At 39.9% G+C, this 11,236-nt stretch overlaps 1 protein-coding gene across 3 annotated transcripts in view; it reads left to right on the top strand.

The window, feature by feature from the left end:
- The first annotated feature begins 6,416 nt into the window (after positions 1–6,416).
- LOC138966398 (myosin-11-like) overlaps positions 6,417–11,236 on the top strand; it is a 16,028-nt gene continuing 11,208 nt past the window's right edge. Inside the window, exons 1-4 of one of the 3 annotated variants that reach the window (XM_070338621.1) lie at positions 6,417–6,545; positions 7,518–7,603; positions 8,392–8,517; positions 9,907–10,239. In XM_070338621.1, coding sequence (XP_070194722.1) covers positions 7,544–7,603; positions 8,392–8,517; positions 9,907–10,239 — 519 coding nt within the window. In that variant the 5' untranslated portion in view covers positions 6,417–6,545; positions 7,518–7,543. The other 2 variants (XM_070338619.1, XM_070338620.1) reach the window with 2 other exon arrangements.

Here is an 11,236-nt window from a genome sequence, read left to right as displayed (position 1 = left end):
TCACACAACAATTTCACGCAACAGTCTCCACAGCAATATCACACAGCAATCTCACACAACAATCTCATATAGCAATGCCCTCACACAACAATCTCACACAGCAATATCACACAAGCTCACACAACAATCTCACACAACAAGCTCACACAACAATCTCATACAACAATCTCACACAGCAATCTCGCAGAACAATTTCACACAGCAATCTCACAGAACAATCTCATACAACAATCTCACACAGCAATCTCACACAACAAGCTCACACAACAATCTCACACAACAATCTCACACAACAAGCTCACATTACTATCTCACACAACAAGCGCACACAACAAGCTCACACAACAATCGCACACAACAATCGCACACAGAAACCATTTTCGCTTTTTTGGTCCATTCAGTAAAAAAATCCCATTTTGTGCACAAAGCAGGCAGTGTGGAGACTGTGGGTATGCCAGTGTCCAAGGGAAATGATTCTCTTATTTCACGTAAAAGCATTGCACAGATCTGTGATGACTGCATAAGGAGCAGGTTTACATGGCCAGACAGAAACCTTTAAGGCAATGAGCAGCAGTAAGATTAAACTTGGAGAATACATGGAATAAGCTAGTTTTCTGGGTAGTTATTAAAGAGTCTTATGCAAATAAATGGAATTTATTTTAAATACTAATGGACACAGACTGCCGTTGCTATGGAAACAGCCACCATATTGTATTTCTAGGAAACGGTTTTACAGCAACACCATACATCAGACATGCAAACTATTTGGCACAAGGATACACATGACTTGTATCTGCAATCATATAGAACGATATTTTGACTAAAGACTACAGTTGAGTTTAAATTATTTTTTGTAATACGGATTAATGAATTTCTAACTGCATATTTATTAATCTTTATTTCAAAAATTATTTTAAATTCAACTGTAGTTTTTTGGTAAAAATATCGTTCAATATGATTGTAGATAAAAGTCTTGTGTATCTTTGTGTAAAATATTAAGCATTTCTGATGTATGAGGTTGCTGTAAAACCGTTTCCTAGAAATACAATATGGCGTTGTGTATGCCAGTTTCCATAGCGACGGCAATCTATGTCCTTTAGTTATCGCAATTCTATCATTTCTTTATATAAGTCACTTCAATAACTACCCAGAAAACTAAGTTACTCCATGTATTTTCCATGTTTCATGTTGGTCATTCTAGTGCCGCTCATTGCCTTAACGAGGATTGATATTTCATAGATGACGACAGTTCATAGTTTACACTGTTACTCATCAGCACACTCCGGTCACTAAACTCCTCGGTTTAACAAATGCAAAATGTGTGCAAATATAAAATATTCTAAATTTACTACATCATTTGCACAGGTATGGCAAATACAGAATCAGTTTGTGTCTGCAGGCAGAATCGGCCATGTTTGCAGGCAGACAAACAGACAGGCAGGCACAACAAGAGGCAGACAAGCAAGACAATTACATAAAATGAGCATTAAAACAGACGCTGGCATATAATTATACATTAAAGGCACAGTAAGCCTCCCGTAAACCATCACAGATACGGTCAGGCTTTTACACACAGTACAAACACCCTTTCATTTAAACACTCACCGATTGAGAACATCCTGGGTGCCCTCCGTAAAGAGCGAACAATTTTCAAAGAATTTATTTTTGCGTGGTTTATCTTACCCCTGAGCCATCGTGAACCCGTGTGATCCAGTTTCCCTTTTTCACAATGTAGTCGTCAGTTAGTCATTTGAATGCGACTCGATGTGAGCTTATCTACAATAGCACGTTTTTATGCACGAAACAAACGGCTGTGGTTCACAAGAACTCTAGCGATGGCTTTTGACTGTTGAGAGGAACGGCGATATGCATAAACCGTCGTCTGCTACGACCCTTGCGTGACCCTGCTTCCGGGCTTTTCTTTTTTCAAACTTTCACAACTTCGAATTGTACTGATCTTGTCTTGATGAAAAGAATGTTTGTGTAACAAGCTATCAATTTATTATTTAGATTTTAAAAGTTAGGTCTAGCGCAAAAACGCACCACGGTCCAAAAACATTTTGATAATCATCGATCCACGGCTATCGCCAGTTTACATCGATAGAATGAGACCCGAAGGGAAGTAACTCATGTTTGACCTGAGTTCAGGATGGGTCCAAAAAGTGGTGGAGACAATCTGCAAAATTAATTCTTTAACAAGAAGAGCAAACGCTCGATCGAGTCACTTTCGCAGTTCTGAATATTATATGAGGCATCAGATGGACAGGAAGAAATTGCTATTCACAACACAATGAGTCACGTTCACATAAAATTTGAGCCCGGTCACTTTTATAGTTTCCGAGAAAAGCCCAACGTTAAGTTGTGTGTTGCCGAACAGAAAAGGCTAGTTATCTCCCTTGTTTTTCTGATAACGTTCGTAAAAGGCTACAGATGTAAATACTTTGATGTAAAGAATAATCCTACAAAGTTTCAATCACATCCGATGAACTTTGTCAAAGATATACAATGTCTAATTTTTCCTTTGACGCTGACCTGTGACCTTGAAAAAGGTCAAAGGTCAACGAAACCATCGTTAAAGTGTAGAGGTCATTGGAGGTCACGACTAAACAAAATATGAGCCCGATCGCTTTGATAGTTTCCGAGAAAAGTCCAACGTTAAGGTGGTGTCTACGGACGGCCGGACAGACTAACACTGACCGATTACATAGAGTCACTTTTTCTCAAGTGACTCAAAAATTGCTCGCTCTTTACGTAGGGCACCTAGGATGTTCTCGTTTGGTTAGCGTTTAAATGGAAGGGTGTTTGTACTGTGTGTAAAAGCCTGACAGTATCTGTGATGGTTTACGGGAGGCTTAATGTCCGGGCGGGATTTCCGGTATTCAGTGAATATTCATAACAGCCGTCCAGCACCAAAACGAGGCGCCATTGTTGTAGAGGAGCAAGTACACAGAAATAAATTCTTTGAAAATGTCTCACGCTCGACAGAAAGCAGCCAGGATGTTTCCGTTCGGTGAGCGTTCAAATGGAAGTATGCTTGTACTGTATGTAGACGCTCGGGGAGCTCTGTGATGGTTTACGGGAGGCTTACTGTGCCTTTAACAGTCGGACATACAGAGAGACAGACACTTTACGCTTGCACACACCAAACAACCTACAACACACACAGATACAAAGACACACTCATAAACACACACATACAAAACACGCACGCAAGCACCTACCCACCGATCAACACACACACACACGCACACACACTCAACACACACACACACACACACACACACACACACGCACGCACGCACGCACACACAGACACACACTCGCACCACCAACACACAGACATAGTGATACGCACGCACACACACACACAAACTCACACACACACACATACACACACACACACGCACACACACACACACACACAATCACACACACACACACACACACACAAAGAGAGAAGAGGAAGACCCACTGACAAGGTATGGAGGACACACAGACTATAAGGAAAGTCAAGTGTTATCGTTTAGAGACTCCAAGCTATCTCCTTGAAAATGAGCTAGTTCTCGTGACCGAGATAATTTACAACACAAACGTTCTTCACGCTTGTAGTTACGCCGGCAAGCATATCACATGTCGCTTATCATTCAACGATCCACGTTTTTGGACACCAACTGTGCTACAACAACGGGGTTATACGAGACGACAGGCTGACAATGACAGCACGGGGAGTCATCGGTAACTTTCGTTCAACGAACATCACGCAGGAGGATTCATTGGTGATAGATGGAAATAACTCTGTTAGGTTTGTATGAGTTGTGAAAGAGTGAATATTCTTGCGTTTTTTTAGACAAATTTTCCAAGTGACATCATAGGCCAGTCACTAGAGAGGGGTGTGTCTGAAACACGTGGACAATTAGGACCACGTGTGGAAAGCTTGCCTCAATAAAAGCAAGGGTATTCACTCTTTCACAGCCCATGCAAACCCGACAGAGTTATTTCCGAACATCGTCTGTTGTCGCTCATGCTGTTCTCAATCTGAAGATGCAAAGCAGCCAATCTCTCGCACATCCTGTTCTGTGTTTAAAGGCAGAGTAAGCCTCCCGTAAACCATCACAGATACGGTCAGGCTTTTACACACAGTACAAACACCCTTTCATTTAAACACTCACCAATTGAGAACATCCTAGGTGCCCTCCGTAAAGAGCGAACAATTTTCAAAGAATTTATTTTTGCGTGGTTTATCTTACCCCTGAGCCATCGTGAACCCGTGTGATCCAGTTTTCCCTTTTCACAATGCAGTCGTCATAGTTAGTCATTTGAATGCGACTCGACGTGAGCTTATCTACAATAGCACGTTTTTTTATGCACGAAACAACGGCTGTGGTTCACAAGAACTCTAGCGATGACTTTTGACTGTTGAGAGGAACGGCGATTTGCACTGATAAACCGGCCGTCGTCTGCTACGACCCTTGCGTGACCCTGCTTCCGGGCTTTTCTTTTTTTAAACTTTCACAACTTCGAATTGTTCTGATCTTGTCTTGATGAAAAACGAATTCTTTTATGATTAAAGAATGTTTGTGTAACAAGCTGTCAATTTATTATTTAGATTTTAAAAGTTAGGTCTAGCGCAAAAACGAGGCGCCGTTGTTGTTAACGGAACAAGTCTACGAAAATAAATTCTTGGAAAATGTCTCACGCTCGACAGAAAGCAGCCAGGATGTTCCCGTTCGGTGAGCGTTCAAATGGAAGTATGCTTGTACTGTATTTAGACGCTCGGGGAGCTCTGTGATGGTTTACGGGAGGCTTACTGTGCCTTTAAGCAAAGTACTATGTGCATTTTAGAACCGGTTTCAGTGTGTCAAATATGTTCACCATGTCTGTGAGTAGCAAGCCTCACCGCCCTCCTTAAACAGACTGTGTCCCCCTGTTGAATCGGCCGCAGGCAATTTACATTCATTTCGAGACGTTGCTGACACGAGTGTCTCCAAACAGCAGCTTTGCCATGCTTGATTGGTTTAGTCTTGGAAGGGTTGAAACGTGCTGCATGGTCATGGTGTAATATGCTACGTATAAACGTGACCGTACCAAGTCAAGTCAAGTCAATATTTATTTCAAAAAACCCCTAGGGTTACATGAATAAAATAAATAAAAATTGCAATAAACACGACAAAAAAGATATATGTAATAATGAGACACAACACTTCTAATTAACCGAAAATAAATCAAGCTTAATTCATAACAAAATAATTGTAATCATACATTTTTTTTTTATATTTTTTTTTTACAGGAAAGTATATGTTTCTGTGTTTGTTTTTGTTTTAATAAGAAAAAAAACAAAAAAACACGTGATCAAATAATCAAAACTCTTTCAAAATACTCTTAATAAAATATATTAAATGCAATAACTTTCGTTTCTTTGTTAATTCAAATAAATGTTTAAATTTGACTGCATTTGAATTTCTACGAAAATACAATGGTAACAACCTTTTCCTCACATTTTCAAAAAAATGACACTGAAATATATAATGAAATTCATCTCCGAGTTCTCCAGACTGGCATTTAACACATATTCTTTCGTTATGTGGTATATTTAACATTCGGCCTTTCTGTATTGGCAATTTATGATTTAATGTTCTAAAGCGTAAAAAAGAGAGTGCTAGGTTATTGGGTAAAATGTTCAAATAATTTTCAAATATAAATGTATCTTTAAACAATCTATAATTCAAACAAGTTTCTTTTTCATTTAATTCTGAAAACCACGATTGTATATATTGATCTTTTAGGCATTGCCTTATAATTCACGAGATGTTGTGACATATCGACGTCGTCATGGACTTTTGTCGTTACTCATTTTAGACTGCTTTTCAGCAGAAGGCCAAAGCTGGTTTTCTTATTATTATGAAATAGTGTTTATATTTGTACCTGGTATGAATAGAAAGATAAAAGAATGTTAAAGCATGTATTGTCCATCGCATTTTAGAGAATATGTCTCATTAAGAATGATTTACTTAAAGCACAAACACATCAAAATCGCCAAGAATCGAGTAACGCCAAAACTCCAGGACGAAGACGATATGTAAGCTTACATTTGGGACCCGTACTCGAGATATGCATGAGCTAAAATATTTCTTACTTCCCTTGATTAATCACATATATCAGTTCAAGCTTTTAATTCCGTGAGTGTTTTTTTTAAATCATATAACTGACACTCATGTCAATCTAAAACAAGTCATTCCACCAGACCGTTGATTTTGAGTATTTGTCAAACTGGATGGACACTCGCCGAGTCATATTTGTGCTGGCTATAAATGATCGTTACCTGGGAAGAAGAATAACTGTAAATCGAGAGAAATGAAACAAACTTGCATCGGCACCGCCGTACCGGTTGCTAAAAGATAACAAACTAAACGAATCCAACCTGTAAATGGAGCCACAATTCACCGCTGCCGATTCAACGGGGTGATGTACGCGACGAGGAAGCTTTCAGGCGTCAACACAGTCACGGGTGTTGGCAGGTGTGTTCGTCGTTCGTCCAGCACGGACAGGTATGTCGCTTTTTATTCTCGGCGTCGCTTTGCTTGCGACTATGAAAAGAGAATAATTATCTAGTGGAGTATAAGGGGCCTTTGCGGCGAACCTGTTCTCATGTTACGTTTTTGCTGAGCACGATTCACTCACGTTGTGATTTCACTCTAAAAGGTTTGTTGTCATATCATTGAAAGCAGTCTGAACATTTTTAATTTTGTCTTTTGATCTTTATCTCTCTCTCTTTGTGTGTGTGTGTGTGTGTGTGTGTGTGTGTGTGTGTGTGTGTGTGTGTGTGTGTGTGTGTGTGTGTCACTGTGTGTGTGTGTGTGTCTCTGTGTGTGTGTGTGTGTGTGTGTGTGTGTGTGTGTGTGTGTGTGTGTGTGTGTGTGTGTGTGTGTGTGTGTGTGTGTGTGTTTGCATGCACGTGTGTGCGTGTGGGTGGGTGTAAATTAGATTGTATGCGTACGCGAGTGTGCGCAACAGATGTTCGAGAGAGAACTTGATGTAGGCCTATTAATAAAACAGTTCTATTCAATCTAGCTGTGCTAATAGGAGCGACCAGGTTTGTCGTTACAAACCGTTAAGCCTATTTAGCCTGCCTTAACTGCATAAACCCGCCCACCTGGAAAGTTCAACAGCTTTAGTGTGTAATGCCACTGAAGCGTCTATATACCCCCACGCGACATGACAATCTTTATTGCTTTATAACAAGTACACACCAAGGTTTTGTGTCATCACACACTCTCACCACCCCTGTCTGCCAACACAAGCGACATGACAATCTGTATTGCTTTATTACAAGTACACATCAAGATTTTGTGTCATCACACACTCTCGATCATGTGTAAACTCGAAACACCTGAACTGTATAAAGTGGGTCACTGTCTATGTGTACTTTTGTATTCAATGTAGGTTTGTATGTTTATTCTTTTGTTGAGTTAATACGGAATTTGTGTGCTGCGAAGTGAAATGTAGCCTTCATGTTTCAGAATTGTGACCGTGAAAACCATCCACCATGACCGATACTACACAGAATTCCAGTAGCACTAACTTGAACGTCGCAGATTCTCACGGGGTTAGTGTTAGATACGAGTTCGTATTACTATTTTGTATATCAACAGTACTACTACACAGAATGTCAGCGCAGCCACAGGCGCAAGAATCAACTTATTGTAATTAAGATTCCACGAGATTATTATTGAATACAAGTTAGTACTATCACCTCGTTGAGCAATAATACTGCACAGAATGTCAGCCACAGGCGCAAGAATCAACTAATCGGATTTAATGACATCGTGTTTCAGCTGTCTTTTATATATGCGTCAACCATGAGTGAGAAATCAATTACGGTAGCGGATTTAGAAGTGCATCTGGGGCATTTTGCATTATATATGACTTTTCTGTACTTCCCCGTAAAAGCTGGTGTGCTCCTTATGTCACACTGCAATCAGTTAATTAGTATTTAATTATATGCACATGGATAGATGATTGACAAAATGACAGTTAACGCCAACAACAACAACAACAACAACAACAAAACAACAACAACAACAACAACAACAACAACAACAACAACAACAAAGCAAAACAACACAACACAACACAAAAACAACAACAGCATCAGCAACAGCAACAACAACAACAACAACAACCAGCAGCAGCCAATGGAGTTTAGAAGCTCACGCATTGCACGAGGCTCATAGGCATGCAATCACTAGTTTTACTTCACTCTGACAGTCTCTTTGCAGGTAAATCCACATCTTTAGTCAATCCTATTAATGCGTAACTTTAGAATGAAATCATCATCGTCCAAAAACATATTGTTATGAATCTCTCAATGCGATAGCACTATGCTAATTTCAGACACATACCAAGGAGTGGGATCTGTACAATAAAGAGAAGACTCTGCTACTGAACTTCTTCACAAAAGCTGAATCGACGTTGCAGTCTTCGTCTGAGCTTGTGCAAGATGAAGTTGCAGCACAGGAAGTGAGTGGAATTAAATCACGGAGGATTGATGCTTCGGTTCTCTTTTCAATTAATAATTTACCCGACGATCTACTTGATTGGTGAAGTAATTTAATAAGAGGGATGTGGAAATGTGTTCATCTTGCAGTTTACACGACCCAACACATTGTGAATCCCTTTAAAAAAAAATATCATCAAAAAATAAACCGTTTTATATTGGGACGAGGACCCATACCTTCCGCCATCATAGTGATATGATATATGTATTTATCCTACACCCGTGAGATAATAATCGTTCAAATCACACGTGTGTATATCATGTAAATGAGGTCATGTCAAGCAAGTCTGGCAGGGGCCTGTTTTTCCACTGCTTATGATGCAAAAGTTACCGAGACAAACGTTATTATAGAAAAAAAATTGCGCTCACTAATTATTAAAATTACCCTCGATGAATGTTTAGAACTAACACGTCACGCCACACTTTCAGAGTGACGTTTCTTTGCTTTGACGTAATAGATTGCACGAGGCTTTAGAAGAGATCGAGGTTCTAAAACAAGCGTCTTCAATTTAGCTGCCTCGACTGCAGGACATTTTCAGTAAAATACACGTAAGTACAGAATGTAGGATAAACAGAATACTACATGGCTTGCTGTGTCGTACCAGATTTACACTCGTTGCTTTTTCAAATAGTGAACAGCTCGTTTTCGCTCGCAGTTCAATATTTAAGAAAACAACTCGTGTAAATCTGGTACGACACAGCAAGCCATGTAGTATTCTTTATGTGTACCGCCATCATAGTGGTATGATATGTATGTGTACCGCCATCATAGTGGTATGATATATGTATGTGTACCGCAATCATAGTGGTATGATATATATGCATGTGTACCGCCATCATAGTGGTATGATATATGTATGCGTACCGCCATCATAGTGATATGATATAATTATGTATGCGTACCGCTATCATAGTGATATGATATATGCATCCGTAAAAGCAATTTATTCAGCTGCTTGTCCATTGTGTGTGTCCCTTCGTGGTTTTGTTAAGTCCATTGTTGATTTGATAAGTTCACTGCGCCTGCTGGATACATCTTAATGCCTTCTGTCCGATCTGACGTCATCTTTAAAAGCTGCTCTTGTTCTTGTCAGAGCTCTCTACATTCCTCTCTGTCTTCCTGTCTCTCTAGCTGCCTGTATCTCTCTCTGTGTCTGTATCTCTCTCTCTCTCTCTCTCTCTCTCTCTCTCTCTCTCTCTCTCTCTCTCTCTCTCCCCTCTCCCTATCTCCCCCGTTCTCTCTCCCCCTCTGCCATTACCCTCGTTAATAAAGAATGTGTTTTCTCTTGTCTCTCTCCATCCCGCACTTTTCTTTGTTCACGTTTTGTTTCTGTGACGGCATTTTATTTCAGGTTTGCAAGGAGCTGCACTCAACTTTAAAGGAGCTCAAAGACCTCCTCAAGTCGATGACAGAATGCAACACCAAACTTCGCAAGAAGATAAGACGGTCTCGCAAGCGAGAACAGCTGAACCAAGAGATGAGGGACTTCAGCCAACTGTTCGACACAGTGGAGAACCAGCTGACCGAGAGGCTGGACTACTTCCAGGGGTCAGTGGTCAGGTGGAGGGAGTGTTACAAAAGACTGCACGTGCTGTGTGACTGGATGCTGGACACGGAAGCCAAGCTAACCAGGACTGAGAACACCACGCTGAAAACTACAGAGAAACATGTCACGGAAGCCAAGGTAATACCGCCACTGAAACCAACCTAGATGTAGTGTTTGACATGGACGTAGCCTACCAAAAATCAATGTAGACATAGACATAAACATAAACATAGACAACTAAAACCAATATTTATATAGACATAGACATTAACATTGCAGTAGAAACGTTTCTTTGCTTTGACGTAAGAGATTGCACGAGGCTTTGGAAGAGATCGAGGTTCCAAAAGAAGCGTCTTCAATGTCGCCGCCTCGACTGCGGGACGTTTTGAGTAAAATAAACGGAAGTACAGTATGTAGGATAAACAGATAAATACTAAACAGCTTGCTGTGTCGTATCAGATTTACACTCGTTGCTTTTTCAAATAGTGAACAGCTCGCTTTCGCTCGCAGTTCAATTTTTTTTTAAACCTCGTGTAAATCTGGTACGACACAGCAAGCCATGTAGGGGAAGGGCTCCTAATATGGACCACGTTTTGTGTCATGCTGATAACTAGCTTGTTTTCTTGCGAAGAAGTTTCATGTTGAGTTTGGTAGTCCTTCTCTCTTAGGTTAACCGTTAGGCCTAATTAGAGTGAAATAGCTTTGATAGACATTCAGCAAAAAATAAATACAGAAAAAATCACAAATGGTCGATATTAGGAGCCTGGGCGCCTAATATGGACCAGTGAAGCGGCCTTCACGAATCACTGTAAAAAGCCCCCTTGTACTTCAAAATAACATGATACAACTTAGTGTACTAGTCAGACTAATTAAAATATGCTTTAGATTTATCTGTTTCCGGTTGATGAGAGCATTATTTGAAACTAAAGAAGCTTATCAAAAACAGAGTGAAAATAAGTGAAATTATCAACTTCATCGAAAAGATGACTTTTTGATATATATTTTTTTAAATCTTGAGGGGTAGTTATAGGTTATTTCCAGCAAGCTTCTTAATGAATTAATGAAAATAGCCTTTAGCTTTTATTTTCTTCGATTTGTTAAAGGTGGTCCATATTAGGGGACGCACACATACTTT

The sequence above is a fragment of the Littorina saxatilis genome, linkage group LG5, assembly GCF_037325665.1.
Source record: "Littorina saxatilis isolate snail1 linkage group LG5, US_GU_Lsax_2.0, whole genome shotgun sequence".
Lineage (NCBI taxonomy): Eukaryota > Metazoa > Mollusca > Gastropoda > Littorinimorpha > Littorinidae > Littorina > Littorina saxatilis.
This window is presented reverse-complemented; position numbering and strand designations above follow the sequence as displayed.